Raw genomic sequence first — 26,201 nt, 5'->3', positions numbered from 1 at the left:
GGAATAGCCCCAGAGCCTGCCGGGGCAGACAGGGAATAGCCCCAGAGCCTGCCCGGGGCAGACAGGGAATAGCCCAAGAGCCTGTTGGGTGCAGACAGGGAGTAGCCCCAGAGCCTGCCGGGGCTGACAGGGAATAGCCCCAGAGCCTGCTGGGGCAGACAGGGAATAGCCCAGAGCCTGCCGGGAAGACAGGGAGTAGCCCCAGAGCCTGCCGGGGCATACAGGGAATAGCCCCATAGCCTGCCGGGGCAGACAGGGAATAGCCCCAGAGCCTGCCGGGGCTGACAAGGAATAGCCCCAGAGCCTGCCGGAGCAGACAGGGAATAGCCCCAGAGCCAGCCGTGGAAACAGGGAGTAGCCCCATAGCCTGCTGGGGCTGACAGGGAATAGCCCCAGAGCCTGCCGGGGCATACAGGGAATAGCCCCAGAGCCTGCCTGGGCTGACAGGGAATAGCCCAAGAGCCTGCCGGGGCTGACAGGGAATAGCCCCTGAGCCTGCCGCGACAGACAGGGAATAGCCCAAGAGCCTGCCGGGGCTGACAGGGAATAGCCCCAGAGCCTGTTGGGGCAGACAGGGAGTAGCCCCAGAGCCTGCCGGGGCAGAGGGGGCAGACAGGAAGTAGCCCAGAGCCTGCCGGGGCTGACAGGGAATAGCCCCAGAGCCTGCCCGGGCTGACAGGGAATAGCCCCAGAGCCTGCCCGGTGCTGACAGGGAATTGCCCCAGAGCCTGCCCGGGCTGACAGGGAATAGCCCCAGAGCCTGCCCGGGGTTGACAGGGAATAGCCCCAGAGCCTGCCCGGGGCTGACAGGGAATAGCCGCAGAGCCTGCCGGCCTGACAGGGAATAGCCCCAGAGCCTGCCCGGGGCTGACAGGGAATAGCCGCAGAGCCTGCCCGGGGCTGACAGGGAATAGCCCTGGAGCCTGCCCGGGCTGACAGGGAATAGCCCCTGAGCCTGCCCGGGGCTGACAGGGATAGCACCAGGGCCTACCGGGGCTGACAGGGAGTAGCCCCAGAGCCTGCCGGGGCTGACAGGGAGTAGCCCCAGAGCCTGCCGGGGCAGACAGGGAATAGTCCCAGAGCCTGCCCGGGGCTTACAGGGAATAGCCCCATAGAATGCCTGGGGCTGACAGGGAATAGCCCCAGAGGCTGCCCGGGCTGACAGGGAATAGCCCCAGAGCCTGCCCGGGGCTGACAGGGAATAGCCCCAGAGCCTGCCCGGAGCTGACAGGGAATAGCCCCAGAGCCTGCCTGGGGCCGACAGGGAATAGCCCCAGAGCCTGCCCGGGGCTGACAGGGAATAGCCCCAGAGCCTGCTCGGGGCTGACAGGAAATAGCCCCTGAACTGCCCGGTGCTGACAGGGAATAGCCCCAGAGCCTGCCGGGGCTGACAAGGAGTAGCCCCAGAGCCTGCCGGGGCAGACAGGGAATAGCCCAGAGCCTGCCTGGGCTGACAGGGAATTGCCCCAGAGCCTGCCCGGGGCTGACAGGGAATAGCCCCAGAGCCTGCCCGGGGTTGACAGGGAATAGCCCAGAGCCTGCCCGGGGCTGACAGGGAATAGCCGCAGAGCCTGCCCGGGCCTGACAGGGAATAGCCCCCAGAGCCTGCCCGGGGCTGACAGGGAATAGCCGCAGAGCCTGCCCGGGGCTGACAGGGAATAGCCCTGGAGCCTGCCCGGGGCTGACAGGGAATAGCCCCTGAGCCTGCCCGGGGCTGACAGGGATAGCACCAGGGCCTACCGGGGCTGACAGGGAGTAGCCCCAGAGCCTGCCGGGGCTGACAGGGAGTAGCCCCAGAGCCTGCCGGGGCAGACAGGGAATAGCCCCAGAGCCTGCCGGGGCTGACAGGGAATAGTCCCAGAGCCTGCCCGGGGCTTACAGGGAATAGCCCCATAGAATGCCCGGGGCTGACAGGGAATAGCCCCAGAGGCTGCCCGGGGCTGACAGGGAATAGCCCCAGAGCCTGCAGGGCTGACATGGAGTAGCCCCAGAGCCTGCCGGGGCAGACAGGGAATAGCCCCAGAGCCTGCCGGGCTGACAGGGAATAGCCCAAGAGCCCTGCCGGGGCTGACAGGGAATAGCCCCTGAGCCTGCCGGGGCAGACAGGGAATAGCCCAAGAGCCTGCTGGGGTTGACAGGGAATAGCCCCAGAGCCTGCTGGGGCAGACAGGGAGTAACCCCAGAGCCTGCCGGGGCTGAGGGGGCAGACAGGGAGTAGCCCCAGAGCCTGCCGGGGCTGAGAGGGAATAGCCCCAGAGCCTGCCCGGGCCTGACAGGAATAGCCCCGGAGCCTGCCCGGGGCTGACAGGGAGTAGCCCCAGAGCCTGCCCGGGGCTGACAGGGAATAGCCCCAGACCCTGCCCGGGGCTGACAGGGAAGAGCCCCAGAGCCTGATCGGGGCTGATAGGGAATAGCCCCAGAGCCTGTCCGGGGCTGACAGGGAATATCCCTAGAGCCTGCGCGGGGCTGACAGGGAATAGCCCCAGAGCCTGCCCGGGGCTGACAGGGAATAGCCCAGAGCCTGCCGGGGCAGACAGGAATAGCCCCAGAGCCTGCCGGGGCAGACAGGGAATAGCCCAAGAGCCTGCTGGGGCAGACAGGGAATAGCCCCAGAGCCTGCCGGGAAGACAGGGAGTAGCCCCAGAGCCTGCCGGGGCATACAGGGAATAGCCCAGAGCCTGCCGGGGCAGACAGGGAATAGCCCCAGAGCCTGCCGGGGCTGACAGGGAATAGCCCCAGAGCCCGCCGGGGCACACAGGGAATAGCCCCAGAGCCTGCCGGGGAGACAGGGAGTAGCCCAAGAGCCTGCTGGGGCTGACAGGGAATAGCCCCAGAGCCTGCCGGGGCATACAGGGAATAGCCCCAGAGCCTGCCTGGGCTGACAGGGAATAGCCCAAGAGCCTGCCGGGGCTGACAGGAAATAGCCCCTGAGCCTGCCGCGGCAGACAGAATAGCCCAAGAGCCTGCGGGGCTGACAGGGAATAGCCCCAGAGCCTGCTGGAGCAGACAGGGAGTAGCCCCAGAGCCCTGCCGGGGCTGAGGGGGCAGACAGGAAGTAGCCCCAGAGCCTGCCCAGGGCTGACAGGGAATAGCCCCAGAGCCTGCCTGGGCCTGACAGGGAATAGCACCAGAGCCTGCCCGGGGCTGACAGGGAATAGCCCCAGAGCCTGCCCGGGGCTGACAGGGAATAGCCCCAGAGCCTGCCCGGTGTTGACAGGGAATAGCCCAGAGCCTGCCCGGGGCTGACAGGGAATAGCCCCAGAGCCTGCCCGGGGCTGACAGGGAATAGCCCCAGAGCCTGCCCGGGGCTGACAGGGAATAGCCCGGAGCCTGCCCAGGGCTGACAGGGAATAACCCCTGAGCCTGCCCGGGGCTGACAGGGATAGCCCCAGAGCCTACCGGGGCTGACAGGGAGTAGCCCCAGAGCCTGCCGGGGCAGACAGGAATAGCCCCAGAGCCTGCCGGGGCTGAGAGGGAATAGCCCCAGAGCCTGCCCAGGCTGACAGGGAATAGTCCCTGAGCCTGCCCGGGGCTTACAGGGAATAGCCCCAGAGAATGCCCGGGGCTGACAGGGAATAGCCCCAGAGCCTGCCCGGGGCTGACAGGGAATAGCCCCAGAGCCTGCCCGGGGCTGACAGGGAATAGCCCCAGAGCCTGCCGGGGCAGACAGGGAATAGCCCCAGAGCCTGCCTGGGCTGACAGGGAATAGCCCAAGAGCCTGCCGGGGCTGACAGGGAATAGCCCCTGAGCCTGCGGGGGCAGACAGGGAATAGCCCAAGAGCCTGCCGGGGTTGACAGGGAATAGCCCCAGAGCCTGCCCGGGGCTGACAGGGAATAGCCCCAGAGCCTGCCCGGGGCTGACAGGGAATAGCCCCAGAGCCTGCCCGGGGCTGATAGGGAATAGCCCCAGAGCCTCTCCGGGGCTGACAGGGAATAGCCCCAGAGCCTGCCCGGGGCTGACAGGAATAGCCCCAGAGCCTGCCCGGGGATGACAGGGAATAGCCCCAGAGCCTGCCGGGGCAGACAGGGAATAGCCCCAGAGTCTGCCTGGGCTGACAGGGAATAGCCCAAGAGCCTGCCGGGGCTGACAGGGAATAGCCCCTGAGCCTGCCGGGGCAGACAGGGAATAGCCCCAGAGCCTGCTGGGGCAGACAGGGAGTAACCCCAGAGCCTGGCGGGGCTGAGGGGCAGAGAGGGAGTAGCCCCAGAGCCTACCAGGGCTGAGAGGGAATAGCCCCAGAGCCTGCCCTGGGCTGACAGAGAATAGCCCCGGAGCCTGCCCGGGGCTGACAGGGAATAGCCCCAGAGCCTGCCTGGGGCTGAGAGGGAATAGCCCCAGACCCTGCCCGGGGCTGACAGGGAGGAGCCCGAGAGCCTGCCCGAGGCTGATAGGGAATAGCCCCAGAGTCTATCCGGGGCTGACAGGGAATAGCCCTAGAGCCTGCACGGGGCTGACAGGGAATAGCCCCAGAGCCTGCCCGGGGCTGACAGGGAATAGCCCCAGAGCCTGCCGGGGCAGACAGGGAATAGCCCCAGAGCCTGCCGGGGCAGACAGGGAATAGCCCAAGAGCCTGTTGGGGCAGACAGGGAGTAGCCCCAGAGCCTGCCGGGGCTGACAGGGAATAGCCCCAGAGCCTGCTGGGGCAGACAGGGAATAGCCCCAGAGCCTGCCGGGAAGACAGGGAGTAGCCCCAGAGCCTGCCGGGGCATACAGGGAATAGCCCCATAGCCTGCCGGGGCAGACAGGGAATAGCCCCAGAGCCTGCCGGGGCTGACAGGGAATAGCCCCAGAGCCTGCCGGGGCAGACAGGGAATAGCCCCAGAGCCTGCCGTGGAGACAGGGAGTAGCCCCAGAGCCTGCTGGGGCTGACAGGGAATAGCCCCAGAACCTGCCGGAGCATACAGGGAATAGCCCCAGAGCCTGCCTGGGCTGACAGGGAATAGCCCAAGAGCCTGCCGGGGCTGACAGGGAATAGCCCCTGAGCCTGCCGCGACAGACAGGGAATAGCCCAAGAGCCTGCCGGGGCTGACAGGGAATAGCCCCAGAGCCTGTTGGGGCAGACAGGGAGTAGCCCCAGAGCCTGCCGGGGCAGAGGGGGCAGACAGGAAGTAGCCCCAGAGCCTGCCCGGGGCTGACAGGGAATAGCCCCAGAGCCTGCCCGGGCCTGAAAGGGAATAGCCCCAGAGCCTGCCCGGGTTGACAGGGAATAGCCCCAGAGCCTGCCCGGTGCTGACAGGGAATTGCCCCAGACCCTGCCCGGGGCTGACAGGGAATAGCCCCAGAGCCTGCCCGGGGTTGACAGGGAATAGCCCCAGAGCCTGCCCGGGGCTGACAGGGAATAGCCGCAGAGCCTGCCCGGGCCTGACAGGGAATAGCCCCAGAGCCTGCCCGGGGCTGACAGGGAATAGCCGCAGAGCCTGCCCGGGGCTGACAGGGAATAGCCCTGGAGCCTGCCCGGGGCTGACAGGGAATAGCCCCTGAGCCTGCCCGGGGCTGACAGGGATAGCACCAGGGCCTACCGGGGCTGACAGGGAGTAGCCCCAGAGCCAGCCGGGGCTGACAGGGAGTAGCCCCAGAGCCTGCCGGGGCAGACAGGGAATAGCCCCAGAGCCTGCCGGGGCTGACAGGGAATAGTCCCAGAGCCTGCCCGGGGCTTACAGGGAATAGCCCCATAGAATGCCCGGGGCTGACAGGGAATAGCCCCAGAGGCTGCCCGGGGCTGACAGGGAATAGCCCCAGAGCCTGCCCGGGGCTGACAGGGAATAGCCCCAGAGCCTGCCCGGAGCTGACAGGGAATAGCCCCAGAGCCTGCCTGGGGCCGACAGGGAATAGCCCCAGAGCCTGCCCGGGGCTGACAGGGAATAGCCCCAGAGCCTGCTCGGGGCTGACAGGGAATAGCCCCTGAGCCTGCCCGGTGCTGACAGGGAATAGCCCCAGAGCCTGCCGGGGCTGACAAGGAGTAGCCCCAGAGCCTGCCGGGGCAGACAGGGAATAGCCCCAGAGCCTTCCTGGGCTGACAGGGAATTGCCCCAGAGCCTGCCCGGGGCTGACAGGGAATAGCCCCAGAGCCTGCCCGGGGTTGACAGGGAATAGCCCCAGAGCCTGCCCGGGGCTGACAGGGAATAGCCGCAGAGCCTGCCCGGGCCTGACAGGGAATAGCCCCAGAGCCTGCCCGGGGCTGACAGGGAATAGCCGCAGAGCCTGCCCGGGGCTGACAGGGAATAGCCCTGGAGCCTGCCCGGGGCTGACAGGGAATAGCCCCTGAGCCTGCCCGGGGCTGACAGGGATAGCACCAGGGCCTACCGGGGCTGACAGGGAGTAGCCCCAGAGCCTGCCGGGGCTGACAGGGAGTAGCCCCAGAGCCTGCCGGGGCAGACAGGGAATAGCCCCAGAGCCTGCCGGGGCTGACAGGGAATAGTCCCAGAGCCTGCCCGGGGCTTACAGGGAATAGCCCCATAGAATGCCCGGGGCTGACAGGGAATAGCCCCAGAGGCTGCCCGGGGCTGACAGGGAATAGCCCCAGAGCCTGCCCGGGGCTGACAGGGAATAGCCCCAGAGCCTGCCCGGAGCTGACAGGAAATAGCCCCAGAGCCTGCCTGGGGCCGACAGGGAATAGCCCCAGAGCCTGCCCGGGGCTGACAGGGAATAGCCCCAGAGCCTGCTCGGGGCTGACAGGGAATAGCCCCTGAGCCTGCCCGGTGCTGACAGGGAATAGTCCCAGAGCCCGCCGGGGCTGACAAGGAGTAGCCCCAGAGCCTGCCGGGGCAGACAGGGAATAGCCCCAGAGCCTGCCTGGGCTGACAGGGAATATCCCAAAAGCCTGCCGGGGCTGACAGGGAATAGCCCCTGAGCCTGCTGGGGCAGACAGGGAATAGCCCAAGAGCCTGCTGGGGTTGACAGTGAATAGCCTCAGAGCCTGCTGGGGCAAACAGGGAGTAGCCCCAGAGCCTGCCGGGGCTGAGGGGGCAGACAGGGAGTAGCCCCAGAGCCTGCCGGGGCTGAGAGGGAATAGCCCCAATGCCTGCCTGGGGCTGACAGGCAATAGCCCCAGAGCCTGCCCGGGGCTGACAGGGAATAGCCCCAGAGCCTGCCCGGTGCTGACATGTAATAGCCCCAGAGCCTGCCCGGGGCTGACAGGGAATAGCCCCAGAGCCTGCCCGGGGCTGACAGGGAATAGCCCCAGAGCCTTCCCGGGGCTCACAGGGAATAGCCCCAGAGTCTGCCCGGGGCTGACAGGGAATAGCCCCAAGTCTGTCGGGGCAGACAGGGAGTAGCCCCAGAGCCTGCCGGGGCAGACAGGGAATAGCCCCAGAGCTTGCTGGGGCAGACAGGGAGTAACCCCAGAGCCTGCCGGGGCTGAGGGGGCAGACAGGGAGTAGCCCCAGAGCCTGCCGGGGCTGAGAGGGAATAGCCCCAGAGCCTGCCCGGGGCTGACAGAAGATAGCCCCAGAGCCTGCCCGGGGCTGACAGGGAATAGCCCCAGATTCTGCCCGGGGCTGACAGGGAATAGCCCCAGAGCCTGCCCGGGGCTGACAGGGAATAGCCCCAGAGCCTGCCCGGGGCTGACAGGGAATAGCCCCAGAGCCTGCCCGGGGCTGACAGGGAATAGCCCCAGAGGCTGCCCGGGGCTGACGGAATAGCCCCAGAGCCTGCCCGGGGCTGACAGGGAATAGCCCCAAGCCTGCCCGGGGCTGACAGGGAATAGCCCTAAGTCTGCCGGGGCTGGCAGGGAATAGGCCCAAGCCTGTCGGGGCTGACAGGGAATAGCCCCAGAGCCTGCCGGGGCAGACAGGGAATAGCCCCAGAGCCTGCCTGGGCTGACAGGGAATAGCCCAAGAGCCTGCCGGGGCTGACAGGGAATAGCCCCTGAGCCTTCTGGGGCAGACAGGGAATAGCCCAAGAGCCTGCCGGGGTTGACAAGGAATAGCACCAGAGCCTGCTTGGGCAGACATGGAGTAGCCCCAGAACCTGCCGGGGCTGAGGGGGCAGACAGGGAGTAGCCCCAGAGCCTGCCGGGGCTGAGAGGGAATAGCCCCAGAGCCTGCCCGGGGCTGACAGGGAATAGCCCCAGAGCCTGCCGGGGCAGACAGGGAATAGCCCCAGAGCCTGCTGGGGCTGACAGGGAATAGCCCCAGAGCCTGCTGGGGCTGACAGGGAATAGCCCCAGAGCCTGCCGGGGCAGACAGGGAATAGCCCCATAGCCTGCCGGGGAGACAGGGAGTAGCCCCAGAGCCTGCTGGGGCTGACAGGGAATAGCCCCAGAGCCTGCTAGGGCAGACAGGGAATAGCCCCAGAGCCTGCTGGGGCAGACAGGGAATAGCCCCAGAGCCTGCCGGGAAGACAGGGAGTAGCCCCAGAGCCTGCCGGAGCAGACAGGGAATAGCCCCAGAGCGTGCCGGGGCAGACAGGGAATAGCCCCAGAGCGTGCCGGGGCAGACAGGAAATAGCCCCAGAGCCTGCCGGGGCAGACAGGGAATAGCCCCAGAGCCTGCCGGGGCAGACAGGAAATAGCCCCAGAGCCTGCCGGGGCTGACAGGGAATAGCCCCAGAGCCTGCCCGGGCCTGACAGGGAATAGCCCCAGAGCCTGCCCGGGGCTGACAGGGAATAGCCCCAGAGCCTGCCCGGGGCTGACAGGGAATAGCACCAGAGCCTGCCCGGGGCTGACAGGGAATAGCCCCAGAGCCTGCCCGGGGCTGACAGGGAATAGCCCCAGAGCCTGCCCGGGGTTGACAGGGAATACCCCCAGAGCCTGCCCGGGGCTGACAGGGAATAGCCCCAGAGCCTGCCCGGGGCTGACAGGGAATAGCCCCAGAGTCTGACCGGGGCTGACAGGGAATAGCCCCAGAGCCTGCCCGGGGCTGACAGGGAATAGCCCCTGAGCCTGCCCGGGGCTGACAGGGATAGCCCCAGAGCCTGCCGGGGCTGACAGGGAGTAGCCCCAGAGCCTGCCGGGGCTGACAGGGAGTAGCCCCAGAGCCTGCCGGGGCAGACAGGGAATAGCCCCAGAGCCTGCCGGGGCTGAGAGGGAATAGCCCCAGAGCCTGCGCGGGGCTGACATGGAATAGCCCCAGAGCTGACAGGGAATAGCCCCAGAGCCTGCCCGGGGCTGACAGGGAATAGCCCCAGAGAATGCCCGGGGCTGACAGGGAATAGCCCCAGTGCCTGCCCGGGGCTGACAGGGAATAGCCCCAGAGCCTGCCCGGGGCTGACAGAGAATAGCCCCAGAGCCTGCCCGGAGCTGACAGGGAATAGCCCCAGACCCTGCCCGGGGCTGACAGGGAATAGCCCCAGAGCCTGCCCGGGGCTGACAGGGAATAGCCCCAGAGCCTGCCCGGGGCTGACAGGGAATAGCCCCTGAGCCTGCCCGGGGCTGACATGGAGTAGCCCCAGAGCCTGCCGGGGCAGACAGGGAATAGCCCCAGAGCCTGCCCGGGCTGACAGGGAATAGCCCAAGAGCCTGCCGGGGCTGACAGGGAATAGCCCCTGAGCCTGCCGGGGCAGACAGGGAATAGCCCAAGAGCCTGCTGGGGTTGACAGGGAATAGCCCCAGAGCCTGCTGGGGCAGACAGGGAGTAACCCCAGAGCCTGCCGGGGCTGAGGGGGCAGACAGGGAGTAGCCCCAGAGCCTGCCGGGGCTGAGAGGGAATAGCCCCAGAGCCTGCCCGGGCCTGACAGGGAATAGCCCCGGAGCCTGCCCGGGGCTGACAGGGAGTAGCCCCAGAGCCTGCCCGGGGCTGACAGGGAATAGCCCCAGACCCTGCCCGGGGCTGACAGGGAAGAGCCCCAGAGCCTGATCGGGGCTGATAGGGAATAGCCCCAGAGCCTGTCCGGGGCTGACAGGGAATATCCCTAGAGCCTGCGCGGGGCTGACAGGGAATAGCCCCTGAGCCTGTCCGGGGCTGACAGGGAATAGCCCCAGAGCCTGCCGGGGCAGACAGGGAATAGCCCCAGAGCCTGCCGGGGCAGACTGGGAATAGCCCCAGAGCCTGCCGGGAAGACAGGGAGTAGCCCCAGAGCCTGCCGGGGCATACAGGGAATAGCCCAGAGCCTGCCGGGGCAGACAGGGAATAGCCCCAGAGCCTGCCGGGGCTGACAGGGAATAGCCCCAGAGCCTGCCGGGGCAGACAGGGAATAGCCCCAGAGCCTGCCGGGGAGACAGGGAGTAGCCCCAGAGCCTGCTGGGGCTGACAGGGAATAGCCCCAGAGCCTGCCGGGGCATACAGGGAATAGCCCCAGAGCCTGCCTGGGCTGACAGGGAATAGCCCAAGAGCCTGCCGGGGCTGACAGGAAATAGCCCCTGAGCCTGCCGCGGCAGACAGGAATAGCCCAAGAGCCTGCCGGGGCTGACAGGGAATAGCCCCAGAGCCTGCTGGAGCAGACAGGGAGTAGCCCCAGAGCCTGCCGGGGCTGAGGGGGCAGACAGGAAGTAGCCCCAGAGCCTGCCCAGGGCTGACAGGGAATAGCCCCAGAGCCTGCCTGGGCCTGACAGGGAATAGCCCCAGAGCCTGCCCGGGGCTGACAGGGAATAGCCCCAGAGCCTGCCCGGGGCTGACAGGGAATAGCCCCAGAGCCTGCCCGGTGTTGACAGGGAATAGCCCCAGAGCCTGCCCTGGGCTGACAGGGAATAGCCCCAGAGCCTGCCCGGGGCTGACAGGGAATAGCCCCAGAGCCTGCCCGGGGCTGACAGGGAATAGCCCGGAGCCTGCCCAGGGCTGACAGGGAATAGCCCCTGAGCCTGCCCGGGGCTGACAGGGATAGCCCCAGAGCCTACCGGGGCTGACAGGGAGTAGCCCCAGAGCCTGCCGGGGCAGACAGGGAATAGCCCCAGAGCCTGCCGGGGCTGAGAGGGAATAGCCCCAGAGCCTGCCCAGGGCTGACAGGGAATAGTCCCTGAGCCTGCTCGGGGCTTACAGGGAATAGCCCCAGAGAATGCCCGGGGCTGACAGGGAATAGCCCCAGAGCCTGCCCGGGGCTGACAGGGAATAGCCCCAGAGCCTGCCCGGGGCTGACAGGGAATAGCCCCAGAGCCTGCCGGGGCAGACAGGGAATAGCCCCAGAGCCTGCCTGGACTGACAGGGAATAGCCCAAGAGCCTGCCGGGGCTGACAGGGAATAGCCCCTGAGCCTGCGGGGGCAGACAGGGAATAGCCCAAGAGCCTGCCGGGGTTGACAGGGAATAGCCCCAGAGCCTGCCCGGGGCTGACAGGGAATAGCCCCAGAGCCTGCCCGGGGCTGACAGGGAATATCCCCAGAGCCTGCCCGGGGCTGACAGGGAATAGCCCCAGAGCCTCTCCGGGGCTGACAGGGAATAGCCCCAGAGCCTGCCCGGGGCTGACAGGGAATAGCCCCAGAGCCTGCCCGGGGATGACAGGGAATAGCCCCAGAGCCTGCCGGGGCAGACAGGGAATAGCCCCAGAGTCTGCCTGGGCTGACAGGGAATAGCCCAAGAGCCTGCCGGGGCTGACAGGGAATAGCCCCTGAGCCTGCCGGGGCAGACAGGGAATAGCCCCAGAGCCTGCTGGGGCAGACAGGGAGTAACCCCAGAGCCTGGCGGGGCTGAGGGGGCAGAGAGGGAGTAGCCCCAGAGCCTACCAGGGCTGAGAGGGAATAGCCCCAGAGCCTGCCCTGGGCTGACAGAGAATAGCCCCGGAGCCTGCCCGGGGCTGACAGGGAATAGCCCCAGAGCCTGCCTGGGGCTGACAGGGAATAGCCCCAGACCCTGCCCGGGGCTGACAGGGAGGAGCCCGAGAGCCTGCCCGAGGCTGATAGGGAATAGCCCCAGAGTCTGTCCGGGGCTGACAGGGAATAGCCCTAGAGCCTGCACGGGGCTGACAGGGAATAGCCCCAGAGCCTGCCCGGGGCTGACAGGGAATAGCCCCAGAGCCTGCCGGGGCAGACAGGGAATAGCCCCAGAGCCTGCCGGGGCAGACAGGGAATAGCCCAAGAGCCTGTTGGGGCAGACAGGGAGTAGCCCCAGAGCCTGCCGGGGCTGACAGGGAATAGCCCCAGAGCCTGCTGGGGCAGACAGGGAATAGCCCCAGAGCCTGCCGGGAAGACAGGGAGTAGCCCCAGAGCCTGCCGGGGCATACAGGGAATAGCCCCATAGCCTGCCGGGGCAGACAGGGAATAGCCCCAGAGCCTGCCGGGGCTGACAGGGAATAGCCCCAGAGCCTGCCGGGGCAGACAGGGAATAGCCCCAGAGCCAGCCGTGGAAACAGGGAGTAGCCCCATAGCCTGCTGGGGCTGACAGGGAATAGCCCCAGAGCCTGCCGGGGCATACAGGGAATAGCCCCAGAGCCTGCCTGGGCTGACAGGGAATAGCCCAAGAGCCTGCCGGGGCTGACAGGGAATAGCCCCTGAGCCTGCCGCGACAGACAGGGAATAGCCCAAGAGCCTGCCGGGGCTGACAGGGAATAGCCCCAGAGCCTGTTGGGGCAGACAGGGAGTAGCCCCAGAGCCTGCCGGGGCAGAGGGGGCAGACAGGAAGTAGCCCCAGAGCCTGCCCGGGGCTGACAGGGAATAGCCCCAGAGCCTGCCCGGGGCTGACAGGGAATAGCCCCAGAGCCTGCCCGGTGCTGACAGGGAATTGCCCCAGAGCCTGCCCGGGGCTGACAGGGAATAGCCCCAGAGCCTGCCCGGGGTTGACAGGGAATAGCCCCAGAGCCTGCCCGGGGCTGACAGGGAATAGCCGCAGAGCCTGCCCGGGCCTGACAGGGAATAGCCCCAGAGCCTGCCCGGGGCTGACAGGGAATAGCCGCAGAGCCTGCCCGGGGCTGACAGGGAATAGCCCTGGAGCCTGCCCGGGGCTGACAGGGAATAGCCCCTGAGCCTGCCCGGGGCTGACAGGGATAGCACCAGGGCCTACCGGGGCTGACAGGGAGTAGCCCCAGAGCCTGCCGGGGCTGACAGGGAGTAGCCCCAGAGCCTGCCGGGGCAGACAGGGAATAGTCCCAGAGCCTGCCCGGGGCTTACAGGGAATAGCCCCATAGAATGCCTGGGGCTGACAGGGAATAGCCCCAGAGGCTGCCCGGGGCTGACAGGGAATAGCCCCAGAGCCTGCCCGGGGCTGACAGGGAATAGCCCCAGAGCCTGCCCGGAGCTGACAGGGAATAGCCCCAGAGCCTGCCTGGGGCCGACAGGGAATAGCCCCAGAGCCTGCCCGGGGCTGACAGGGAATAGCCCCAGAGCCTGCTCGGGGCTGACAGGAAATAGCCCCTGAACCTGCCCGGTGCTGACAGGGAATAGCCCCAGAGCCTGCCGGGGCTGACAAGGAGTAGCCCCAGAGCCTGCCGGGGCAGACAGGGAATAGCCCCAGAGCCTGCCTGGGCTGACAGGGAATTGCCCCAGAGCCTGCCCGGGGCTGACAGGGAATAGCCCCAGAGCCTGCCCGGGGTTGACAGGGAATAGCCCCAGAGCCTGCCCGGGGCTGACAGGGAATAGCCGCAGAGCCTGCCCGGGCCTGACAGGGAATAGCCCCAGAGCCTGCCCGGGGCTGACAGGGAATAGCCGCAGAGCCTGCCCGGGGCTGACAGGGAATAGCCCTGGAGCCTGCCCGGGGCTGACAGGGAATAGCCCCTGAGCCTGCCCGGGGCTGACAGGGATAGCACCAGGGCCTACCGGGGCTGACAGGGAGTAGCCCCAGAGCCTGCCGGGGCTGACAGGGAGTAGCCCCAGAGCCTGCCGGGGCAGACAGGGAATAGCCCCAGAGCCTGCCGGGGCTGACAGGGAATAGTCCCAGAGCCTGCCCGGGGCTTACAGGGAATAGCCCCATAGAATGCCCGGGGCTGACAGGGAATAGCCCCAGAGGCTGCCCGGGGCTGACAGGGAATAGCCCCAGAGCCTGCCCGGGGCTGACAGGGAATAGCCCCAGAGCCTGCCCGGAGCTGACAGGGAATAGCCCCAGAGCCTGCCTGGGGCCGACAGGGAATAGCCCCAGAGCCTGCCCGGGGCTGACAGGGAATAGCCCCAGAGCCTGCTCGGGGCTGACAGGGAATAGCCCCTGAGCCTGCCCGGTGCTGACAGGGAATAGCCCCAGAGCCTGCCGGGGCTGACAAGGAGTAGCCCCAGAGCCTGCCGGGGCAGACAGGGAATAGCCCCAGAGCCTGCCTGGGCTGACAGGGAATATCCCAAGAGCCTGCCGGGGCTGACAGGGAATAGCCCCTGAGCCTGCTGGGGCAGACAGGGAATAGCCCAAGAGCCTGCTGGGGTTGACAGTGAATAGCCTCAGAGCCTGCTGGGGCAAACAGGGAGTAGCCCCAGAGCCTGCCGGGGCTGAGGGGGCAGACAGGGAGTAGCCCCAGAGCCTGCCGGGGCTGAGAGGGAATAGCCCCAGTGCCTGCCTGGGGCTGACAGGCAATAGCCCCAGAGCCTGCCCGGGGCTGACAGGGAATAGCCCCAGAGTCTGCCCGGGGCTGACATGTAATAGCCCCAGAGCCTGCCCGGGGCTGACAGGGAATAGCCCCAGAGCCTGCCCGGGGCTGACAGGGAATAGCCCCAGAGCCTTCCCGGGGCTGACAGGGAATAGCCCCAGAGTCTGCCCGGGGCTGACAGGGAATAGCCCCAAGTCTGTCGGAGCAGACAGGGAGTAGCCCCAGAGCCTGCCGGGGCAGACAGGGAATAGCCCCAGAGCTTGCTGGGGCAGACAGGGAGTAACCCCAGAGCCTGCCGGGGCTGAGGGGGCAGACAGGGAGTAGCCCCAGAGCCTGCCGGGGCTGAGAGGGAATAGCCCCAGAGCCTGCCCGGGGCTGACAGAAGATAGCCCCAGAGCCTGCCCGGGGCTGACAGGGAATAGCCCCAGATTCTGCCCGGGGCTGACAGGGAATAGCCCCAGAGCCTGCCTGGGGCTGACAGGGAATAGCCCCAGAGCCTGCCCGGGGCTGACAGGGAATAGCCGCAGAGGCTGCCCGGGGCTGACGGAATAGCCCCAGAGCCTGCCCGGGGCTGACAGGGAATAGCCCCAAGCCTGCCCGGGGCTGACAGGGAATAGCCCTAAGCCTGCCGGGGCTGGCAGGGAATAGGCCCAAGCCTGTCGGGGCTGACAGGGAATAGCCCCAGAGCCTGCCGGGGCAGACAGGGAATAGCCCCAGAGCCTGCCTGGGCTGACAGGGAATAGCCCAAGAGCCTGCCGGGGCTGACAGGGAATAGCCCCTGAGCCTTCTGGGGCAGACAGGGAATAGCCCAAGAGCCTGCCGGGGTTGACAGGGAATAGCACCAGAGCCTGCTTGGGCAGACATGGAGTAGCCCCAGAACCTGCCGGGGCTGAGGGGGCAGACAGGGAGTAGCCCCAGAGCCTGCCGGGGCTGAGAGGGAATAGCCCCAGAGCCTGCCCGGGGCTGACAGGGAATAGCCCCAGAGCCTGCCCGGGGCTGACAGGGAATAGCCCCAGAGCCTGCCCGGGGCTGACAGGGAATAGCCCCAGAGCCTGCCTGGGGCTGACAGGGAATAGCCCCAGAGCCTGCCCGGGGCTGATAGGGAATAGCCCCAGAGCCTGTCCGGGGCTGACAGGGAATAGCCCCAGAGCCTGCCCGGGGCTGACAGGGAATAGCCCCAGAGCCTGGCCGGGGCTGACAGGGAATAGCCCCAGAGCCTGCCCGGGGCTGACAGGGAATAGCCCCAGAGCCTGCCCGGGGCTGACAGAGAATAGCCCCAGAGCCTGCCCGGGGCTGACAGGGAATGGCCCCAGATTCTGCCCGGGGCTGACAGGGAATAGCCCCAGAGCCTGCCCGGGGCTGACAGGGAATAGCCTCAGAGCCTGCACGGGGCTGACAGGGAATAGCCCCAGAGCCTGCCCGGGGCTGACAGGGAATAGCCCCAGAGCCTGCCCGGGGCTGACAGGGAATAGCCCCAGAGTCTGCCCGGGGCTGACAGGGAATAGCCCCAAGTCTGTCGGAGCAGACAGGGAGTAGCCCCAGTGCCTGCCGGGGCAGACAGGGAATAGCCCCAGAGCTTGCTGGGGCAGACAGGGAGTAACCCCAGAGCCTGCCGGGGCTGAGGGGGCAGACAGGGAGTAGCCCCAGAGCCTGCCGGGGCTGAGAGGGAATAGCCCCAGAGCCTGCCCGGGGCTGACAGAGGATAGCCCCAGAGCCTGCCTGGGGCTGACAGGGAATAGCCCCAGATTCTGCCCGGGGCTGACAGGGAATAGCCCCAGAGCCTGCCCGGGGCTGACAGGGAATAGCCCCAGAGCCTGCCCGGTGCTGACAGGGAATAGCCCCAGAGCCTGCCCGGGGCTGACAGGGAATAGCCCCAGAGCCTGCCCGGGGCTGACGGAATAGCCCCAGAGCCTGCCCGGGGCTGACAGGGAATAGCCCCAAGCCTGCCCGGGGCTGACAGGGAATAGCCCTAAGCCTGCCGGTGCTGGCAGGGAATAGGCCCAAGCCTGTCGGGGCTGACAGGGAATAGCCCCAGAGCCTGCCGGGGCAGACAGGGAATAGCCCCAAAGCCTGCCTGGGCTGACAGGGAATAGCCCAAGAGCCTGCCGGGGCTGACAGGGAATAGCCCCTGAGCCTGCCGGGGCAGACAGGGAATAGCCCAAGAGTCTGCCGGGGTTGACAGGGAATAGCACCAGAGCCTGCTTGGGCAGACATGGAGTAGCCCCAGAACCTGCCGGGGCAGAGGGGGCAGACAGGGATTAGGCCCAGAGCCTGCCCGGGGCTGACACGGAATAGCCCCAGACCCTGCCCGGGGCTGACAGGGAATAGCCCCAGAGCCTGTCCGGGGCTGACAGGGAATAGCCCCAGAGCCTGCCCGGGGCTGACAGGGAATAGCCACAAGCCTGTCGGGGCTGACAGGGAATAGCCCCAGAGCCTTCCCGGGGCTGACAGGGAATAGCCCCACAGTCTGCCCGGGGCTGACAGGGAATAGCCCCAAGCCTGTCGGGGCTGACAGGGAATAGCCCCAGAGCCTGCCCGGGGCTGACAGAGGATAGCCCCAGAGCCTGCCTGGGGCTGACAGGGAATAGCCCCAGATTCTGCCCGGGGCTGACAGGGAATAGCCCCAGAGCCTGCCCGGGGCTGACAGGGAATAGCCCCAGAGCCTGCCCGGTGCTGACAGGGAATAGCCCCAGAGCCTGCCCGGGGCTGACAGGGAATAGCCCCAGAGCCTGCCCGGGGCTGACGGAATAGCCCCAGAGCCTGCCCGGGGCTGACAGGGAATAGCCCCAAGCCTGCCCGGGGCTGACAGGGAATAGCCCTAAGCCTGCCGGTGCTGGCAGGGAATAGGCCCAAGCCTGTCGGGGCTGACAGGGAATAGCCCCAGAGCCTGCCGGGGCAGACAGGGAATAGCCCCAAAGCCTGCCTGGGCTGACAGGGAATAGCCCAAGAGCCTGCCGGGGCTGACAGGGAATAGCCCCTGAGCCTGCCGGGGCAGACAGGGAATAGCCCAAGAGTCTGCCGGGGTTGACAGGGAATAGCACCAGAGCCTGCTTGGGCAGACATGGAGTAGCCCCAGAACCTGCCGGGGCTGAGGGGGCAGACAGGGATTAGGCCCAGAGCCTGCCCGGGGCTGACACGGAATAGCCCCAGACCCTGCCCGGGGCTGACAGGGAATAGCCCCAGAGCCTGTCCGGGGCTGACAGGGAATAGCCCCAGAGCCTGCCCGGGGCTGACAGGGAATAGCCCCAAGCCTGTCGGGGCTGACAGGGAATAGCCCCAGAGCCTTCCCGGGGCTGACAGGGAATAGCCCCACAGTCTGCCCGGGGCTGACAGGGAATAGCCCCAAGCCTGTCGGGGCTGACAGGGAATAGCCCCAGAGCCTGCCCGGGGCTGACAGGGTATAGCCCCAAAGCCTGCCCGGGGCTGACTGGGAATAGCCCCAAGCCTGTCAATATATACTGCAGGGCTGTGTCTTCTGCAACTGGTACTGATGATTATAATTTACTTTGAAAAATATAGTGGGAGTGCATTGGTGTTAATGCAGCTTCTGGGGGTACCTCAAGTATAAGCCCCTCACCACGACAAGGTGAGTACCCACGAGAGGGATAGCTCAGTTGTGATGTCCACGAAGAAAGTGGCTGTTTGAACTCAACAGTCTTTCCTAACTCAAGGAGTGGCAAGACACAACAAGCCTTTGGGGGGGGGGTGCTAGTCTTCAGGCCCCTCCGTTGTATAAAGGGGAAAAAAAATGTACCTTTCCTGGCAGAAATATGAGCTGTACGAACGCATCTTTTATGTTATGTGGCAAGTAAGTGGTTTTTATTAGAGTGTGCTGTAGTAGATTTTATGTGGTGGCAGGATGAACCCAGCAGCAAAAGCGGAAGCGGAGCAGCAGGATGAGGTGGCACAACTCAAGCAGGAGTGTGAACGTTTGCAAGAAAGAGTGCGGGTGCTGGAGGGGGGACAGACACTGGATGTAACAGAGGCCGTCAATTTCCGTCTGGCTACTTCCAGTTCTCAAGAAGTCAAAGGTATTTGAAGTGTATATTATTTTATATCACGCTTGAACACAATGGAGAACATGCATGGATGGATTTTTACTATTTTGTTGAAAGTTAATTCTTTTAGTGTCAAATGTAGTATAAGCTGACATTATGAAATAGAAAACTTAAAAAATTTTGATCTTCCTTTATAAAAATTCATATAAATTTTACATAAATTGATATAAATCGAGAATAAGAGCAGCAGAGATTAAATTTTTAAGAAAAACTGCGATATATCAATCTTAATGTATCCAGCTATTTGCTGACAACATAAAGTCCACTACTGGGTGTGCATTTCAAAGTGTGTCATGACGTCACTGTTGTGAGTCAGCGATTTGAAGCGAGTTTCAGTTTTTATGTCAGAGAAGTTGCCTATTAATCAAGGCATTCAATCTGAACTTGAGAACGTGTACGGTATAACTTGAACGTCGTAGCAGCAGATGGCAGTCTGTATGTCTGTGTGCTACCATAACATCTTTCGAACTGTGTTTTGCGCGGGCAAGTCGTACACAGGGTATTTGTTATCATCGGTTGCATACCGCAACATTCCACAACACAAATCAAATGCTCCGTTTCCATGTTGACTGTCCAAGTTAATGTCAACAAATACGTAAGTAATCGTCTTAACCCTCTTGCCATATCCCAACAGTAAGGAAAAAAAGTCACCTCAGTACGTGTTTCCAAACAGTTCACATTCCTGCCACTATCAGTGTTACTGCACATATCGGTACGTACCCACGGACTCTGCGTACTTCAGAATGAACGCCGTATTTGCCAGGAAACTTCTCTGGCACATAGGTAATACGCCTCTGCAGAAGTGTAGGAAGATTGAATTCTCTAGGCTCATCGACTAGACACATGACGGCATACAGCGAGCCATACACACTTTGAACTGAACACGAAGTATAGTCTATTCAGTTGTTGTTTTTCATGAGAAATGAGGGGTATTTTGATCGGTGTTCATTATAGATACCTGTTGCTAGTAGCCAGAGGTGGGGTGTAGTCAATATATACTGCAGGGCTGTGTCTTCTGCAACTGGTACTGATGATTCTAATTTACTTCTTTTGTGGTTTATGGATGGACAGTATAGAAGAATGTGTTCAGATCTTCATCATGATTATTGATCTTGATAGTTTTCTGTAACTATTTAATCTTGCATGTTATACTAATGAAAGCTTGAAAACCTGATATAGTATGTGCAAGTGCTGTTGCTTTTACAAATTGTTTTACATTTTGATAGCATATCTTTTTCAATAGCAATGTTTAGATTTAAAAGTACCTTTAGATTTATAAAATGAGTCAAACCCAAGTTAATGGCATTCTTTTGAGACAAGATGTGGTTTATTGGCAGCGCGTTGAGTTTTCCCAGTTAGTTGTTTCCTCCAAGTCTATCGAATTGAATTAAGAAAGATGTATTTTTAACCATACTTACAAGGGAAGGGTTTCGGCTCGAACAGGAATTTCGTATCCAAAATTTGTATACAGTCCCATCTTTACATCTCTGTAAAGCTCCCAAAAGCATTCGTTTGTGTAATGTGTGGTTTGTCTGTTAGAGCACTGTACAAGTTGAGGGGTGGGGAGAGCACTGCACAAGTTAAGGGATGGGACACCTTACCCGTAAGGCTAGCCTAGCCTAGAAGCTAGTGCGAGTGGTAAAATGTCTAGAGCCCATTTAAGAACATTTTTCTCCAACGTTCTGTCTGAAAATATTGCAGCTAATCAAAAGTGTACACTGTTGTGTGAGTCATTGAATGTGCACAAGGACACAACCTTAATAAATGAATCATTCCAAGGCTAGGACATGGAATGTATGATCATTCCACCTAAAAAACTAAATATTTCCAGCCTCTGGATATCTGTTTCCTTAGATAATACAAAATATATGCTTGGAGGATAACAGATTGCATAAGGACTCTTGCTGAGAATCCAGAACTTAACTTGGGAAATCGAGTGTTTATAATGAAAATGCACTCTGATATTCATAACCAGTTGTCTGCTCCAGTGTACCGCCCTATGCTTCAGTATTCCTGGCAGTCAGCTGGTTACGTGAATCCTGAACAAGTCTCGGACTTCAAAAATGTAATTCAGGTGGCATTTGATTGTTCAGCACTGGAGTGTGGTTCAGAAGATTGTTCAGGTGTTGCTTCTACGTGTTGTGCTTATTGCTCTGCTCCATGCTGTTTCATGCATTTTGTAGAGAATCCTCATGTAGGCTACACTTTTAAAGAAGTGTATTGACCAATACCAACCAAACGGAGAGTTACACAAATGAATGCTTTTACGGTCTTCATCACCATTGTGAAGTAAGCGTCTGTACAAATTTTTAACCAAAAATTCCTGTTCGAGCCGAAACCCTTCCCTTGTTAGATATACAATAGAACAACGCATTTTTCTCATTGAAACATGTCATAACAGTTGTGTTCAGCTTTGGACAATGTTTGTGTGGAACCTGTTTCCTTCCACTTAATAATTTAGCACATAGCATGCACAGATGACAAGCCCCCCAGTGAGTCCCTTCCTATATCAGCATCGGAAACCTGGACTACCCCACGACTTCACCCCAATCTATTTTTAACTACTGCACACAATAGGTGAATTGAGAGGGAGGTATAGAGGGAAACGGGAGTACCCCAAGAAAAATCCTCTGCAGTGTCTGGTTTGTCCACCACAACGCAGCCGGGAATCTAATCCATACCGTCTGAATGGAAGATTAATGCTCTAATCCCCATTTCAGTTTGGTTGATAGGCTTTCCCCTCTACTCACACTCTTTACCATCAGTGAAGGGGAAGATGCTACTGTCTATCTTACTAACGTTCGACTAATTGACTTTGAACATAGTGAAAATTTTTAGTATTGAAAATGTTTACCGGTAATCTATATTTCGAAAATGTATACTAAGCATTTGTATTTCATTTTATCATTGTTTATATCAACTGGCACATTAAAAAGCTACTGACAGCAGAAGATAAATGTTTTCTCCACCGCTAGTTGCTACTCTAAGCATACACAACGGGACAATCTGACTGTGTCACTCCCCTTGACTTCATAATACAAACTGACATCCCTTAATTGAATTATTAGTTGAAAATATTGTAAGAACGACACCAAAATATACAGAAACATGTAATTGTCAAACATCTGTGTCACTGTATTGTATATCCACTTATGTGCTTTATTTAACATTTTATTTTCTTGTGTGTACAACTTGGGGGGTGCAGGTATAAGAGGTAACAGCTACCGCTCTGTTACTGACGGACTCAGGGCAAGTAGAAGGGGAAAGAAATGCCTTCGCATCCTCTCAACTTGTTTGAAATGTCGTTTAGTGTTGAGCCTACAGACAATTAATAAGGAAAATCCATGCATTGTGTTCTGCGTTGGGCTTAAGGGAGACAACTACTGACTGGGAAAAGCCATCAAAAAGCAACCTTTTGTCTTGGTAACTTGGGTGTGACTCATTCAGCGTATTCCGAATCTCACCGGTCCAGTGGCATCAATGACGTCACGTTGCAACGAAAATAAGGAACAAAACTGCTGGAAGGATCCATGCTGTCATGGCGACTGTGTAAGTGGTTATCTGTGCTACGCCAGCAAAATTTTGCGAAATTTCCGTACTGCCATCTCGTTCAAAGAAAAGAGAGCATAATCAACTTATTTCTTGAACCGGTAGTAATAACTGGTCCGTTGACATGTTCGCTCATAAGCCATTAACATATTGTTTTTACGTTGTGCTCATTACAAACAATGCAGCAGAACACACCGCCATGACACAACAGTGCACAATGTCATTCGTCTGCTAATTCCCGCCCTATACAAGAACCAATCAGATTCACTGATGGCGGCTGATGGAGACTGCCACCACCTCTGCAAGCTGATGGCACCGGTGGAGCATCAATGACGTCATCGGTGGAATTCAGAACACCGTGATGCCATCGGATTGCTCACCGGTGAGATTCGGAATACGCTCATTCTGCAGCGCAAACGAGATGAGACTGTTATTGAAGTAGGGGGGAAGAGAAGCAATATGTGTTTAAATGTTTTAGCATGTATTTAAATGTATTCAAATAATTGATTTCACTTCAGCATTCCAGAGAGCTGTAATGCAAGGTTGATAACACATTCTTATAGCAATTTACTGTATATATTTCAGAGTTACGGGAACAGATAAAATCTTACGATACAAAACTGCAAAGACTCAAAGAAGCTTTCAAATCTACAAGCCAAGAGTACAGAGAAGTGTGCTACATACTGTTAGGCTACAGGATTGACCGCATTAAACCTAATTTATACAGACTGTCTAGCATGTATGCAGACTCCCCAGACGACTTCCTCATGTTCAAGGTATGTAGGACCATATCATTTCTTGTTTAGTACTACATTGCAATTAAATATACTGTTTCATTGAAATGTAATTAATGAATATAGAAAATACTACATTATAAATAATTTTCTCTTGTTCATGTTTCAGCTTGTAAATGGAAGTCCTGAGTTACTTGAAACTCCGTACTCTCTGACACTTGAAGAGTTCATCAACTTGCATCTAAAGCACCAGCATTCGATGCCCGTGTTCTTGAGTGCTATCACCCTGGATCTTTTCCAGCGTCAGACAGTTTGTTCATCAGGTGATCCTATCACACTAGAATGATGGTATTTATGCATACACATTCGTGGGACATGTTGAGGTATAGTACCAATCTGTTTTGATTTTAATTTGTTGCCAAAATTTAAAGGAGTAGAATTGTGAAATTCTTATGCAAATCATGTTAGTTATTGACAAATACACAGCAGAAATATTTAATATGTATCGTATTAATTATTGCCTGTTTAATGACATTAGCTGAATGAAAGGTAAACTATTTTCACTGGAAGTTTTATTCCGTTGATGTATAACTCCACAGTTGGTATTACTGTAGACTTAAAATGCGATGGAACTTGACAAGAATTTTGTGTAATAAAACTAAATAAAAATAAACTTGTGAAATAATATTTACAGTATGTATGTATGTATGTATGAGACGTGGACAAATTATTAGACTAAAACGTTTTCTTGGAAACATAATATAATTCGTCATATCAACTATCAGTATAATTCACAGAGTCTCTATTGTTGTAAATATGATTGTTTACATCTTCCGGTATATTTTTCCAATGGTTAAGTATATTTTGTCTGGCTGTGTTGGTATTACTGGTGTTTTAATTATATACTGCAGAAGATATTCAACAGTCTGTTCTCCCATGGCCTGCAAGAAGACCGGACATGAACAAAATTGAAAATGTGTGATCTATACTGAAGAAGAAAGTAAACAAAAAGAGGCTTACAACAAAACATGGACTCATTTAAGCACTGTCTGATATCTGGCTAAATGATGCTGATATTCAAAGAAAGTGTCAAACTTTGGTTTCCAGCATCTCTGACAAAATCAACGTGTTAATAAAGAATAAATATTAGTAATCTTCAGACAGAAAGTTCATTATTTCTGTGCAAAATACATTTTTGTTCATTATTTCTGCCAACAAATACAGCTTTGTTGCACGTATAATTAATTTAGTCTAATAATTTGTCCACGTCTGTTGTTGTTTTCTAATGCCAGGCATTTGACAATAAAGTCATTTGACCTCTTGCACTCCAATATTTTTCAAAGATATTGTCATGGTCAGCCACTGACGCACAGATTTTGAGGTGTTCTGAATCCATTTCTTGATTTGAGTATGAAAATGGCAAGTTGTAGCCGATTTAAGTGAATACCATATGTTAATGTTTTGGTGGGAACTTCATTCACACACAACCCCCAGAATGTCTGGAGGACCACACCTGCTGTTGGTCGACGGGTCCATTGGACCTAGCTGGGAGATCTTGTTGATCACCAGCTTTCCCTCCTTAAGCCACTGGAGGACGATTTTAGTGCCATAGCAGGTCAGCACTAGGAACAGAAAAGTAGAAAGAGGAGGAAGGAAAGGGAAATGAACCCCTAGGCCTCGAAGTATGCATGAATGTATGTGTAACTTTGACAGTGAAATCATTTTCCTTCTCAGTAATTGGTTACATCTGAATACATCTTCAAATCCTCCTGTACAGCTTGATGCTGGTAACAAAGCGTCATGACTGGTAATAACGTGAAAGGTAGCAACCGTTGCTTTTGTGGTACTTCTGAAATTGTGTAAGGATTATGTATGATCTTCATCCATTTGGAACCCTTGTTTTCTTGTGTTGTTTTACAGATGTAATTTTTATTCACTTTTTATGATTTATTTGACTGATTCATATGAAAATTATTCAGAAGTTCTTTGTTTGATTTGAACCCCTTTTTTGCCAACATGTCTAAGTGGCCTATGTGCACGGGATAGCAAGGGCCAACATATAGGCATTCTCATTATCATCTGTTCCACGATGTGATATGGATCCATTGCAATGTTAGATTTTTTCCTAATTTATTAATTTGTGGACCTTTTGCCTATCAGGAGTTCATTGAGGCTCAAACTAATTCGAAACACAACTGCACTGAAGTGAAAATAATATGGTACCACCCTAAAGCAGGAGACTTGTCCGACAGTAGATTAAGGTGACTGGATGGCGTTTATAGATAGAAGCACATGTCAAGCCGTACATATGTGGTTTTCCATGTTTAATTTTTATAGGGATAAAACGTGGCAAAGGAGCGAAAAAAAAGAGTGGTAAAATGCAGAACAGTGCAACCAAAGCACAGTTAGGTGTGTTTATTTATTGTTTTCTTTGCAAGATAAGCGAATTTTGGCAATTTAATACTTACTTACTGGCTTTTAAGGAACCCTGAGGTTCATTGCCTCCCTCACATAAGCCCGCCGTAGGCCCTATCCTGAACAAGATTAATCCAGTCTCTACCCTCATATCCCACCTCTCTCAAATCCATTTTAATATTATCTTCCCATCTATGTCTCGGCCTCCCTAAAGGTCTTTTTCCCTCCGGCCTCCCAACTAACTCTCTATATGCATTTCTAGATTCGCCCATACGTGCTACATGCCCTGCCCATCTCAAACGTCTGGATTTAATGTTCCTAATTATGTTAGATGAAGAATACAATGCGTGCAGTTCTGTGTTGTGTAACTTTCCCATTCCGAGGCTTATTTGAAGGATTAGTAACAAGCTGTTTTTTACGGTGATGGGTTGTTAGCCCTTCGCCCAACCCCCAAGCTGGAGGATCACCCATCGGTTGTCCGCGACTGCTTATTCAATATATTCGCAGCTACCCTCCATATCTGGAGGCCGTGTCCTCGATCTGCAACCTGAGGACGCGCCATGCCGTGGTGATAGGTACCTACATTACATGGTTTGGCAATTTAATAGCAGAAAAAAATAAGGTACTGAACCTAAAATTCCTAGTTGTAGTCATCTTCAATTAGAATGCGATTTATGTGCCATCTTTTATTTAAACAGCCGATTTTTCTCACTTCCCCCTAGCCACTTTGTTGTAATACAGTATCATAAATGAGGATTGGTGTGTACTGCATTGCTGTGAACTAAATTGGCCTGCACTGATGTTCTTACCTTGATGATATCTGTCCTCACTAGTCAATGTGTTTATGATGTCATTCAACTGATGTCATCTTCCGAAGCTCAGTGAATCACATTTTGTAGATTCCATATGAGTCTCTTCTAGCTCATTAAGTTCCAACTCGTGCACGTGATACAACACCCTATCAATGATCTCATGACAGTCCTCACAAATCCAAACAGTACTCTATAAAATAATAAGGCCTGTAACACACTTGCAGAGTTTTCGCCAGCGAGAAATGTGTTGCGAGAAAATTAAA

General features: G+C 58.3%; 1 protein-coding gene across 1 annotated transcript; it reads left to right on the top strand.

The window, feature by feature from the left end:
• Window positions 1-18,208: 18,208 nt before the first annotated feature.
• On the top strand, window positions 18,209-23,398 carry LOC138702641 (mitotic spindle assembly checkpoint protein MAD1-like). The gene is made up of 3 exons (XM_069829966.1): window positions 18,209-18,401; window positions 22,563-22,753; window positions 22,881-23,398. The coding sequence occupies exons 1-3, from the start codon at window positions 18,230-18,232 to the stop codon at window positions 23,055-23,057; spliced, it is 540 nt and encodes a 179-aa protein (XP_069686067.1). The 5' UTR covers window positions 18,209-18,229; the 3' UTR covers window positions 23,058-23,398.
• The last annotated feature ends 2,803 nt before the right edge of the window (window positions 23,399-26,201 follow it).

The sequence above is a fragment of the Periplaneta americana genome, chromosome 7 (assembly GCF_040183065.1).
Source record: "Periplaneta americana isolate PAMFEO1 chromosome 7, P.americana_PAMFEO1_priV1, whole genome shotgun sequence".
NCBI lineage: Eukaryota > Metazoa > Arthropoda > Insecta > Blattodea > Blattidae > Periplaneta > Periplaneta americana.
This window is presented reverse-complemented; position numbering and strand designations above follow the sequence as displayed.

Excerpts from the sequence above, each read along its gene's own strand:
- LOC138702641 (XM_069829966.1), top strand. The coding sequence starts at position 18,230 with ATGAACCCAGCAGCAAAAGCGGAAGCGGAGCAGCAGGATGAGGTGGCA. Across the intron at positions 18,402-22,562 it reads CAGTTCTCAAGAAGTCAAAG|AGTTACGGGAACAGATAAAA; the intron begins GTATTTGAAGTG and ends TATATATTTCAG. Across the intron at positions 22,754-22,880 it reads ACGACTTCCTCATGTTCAAG|CTTGTAAATGGAAGTCCTGA; the intron begins GTATGTAGGACC and ends TTCATGTTTCAG.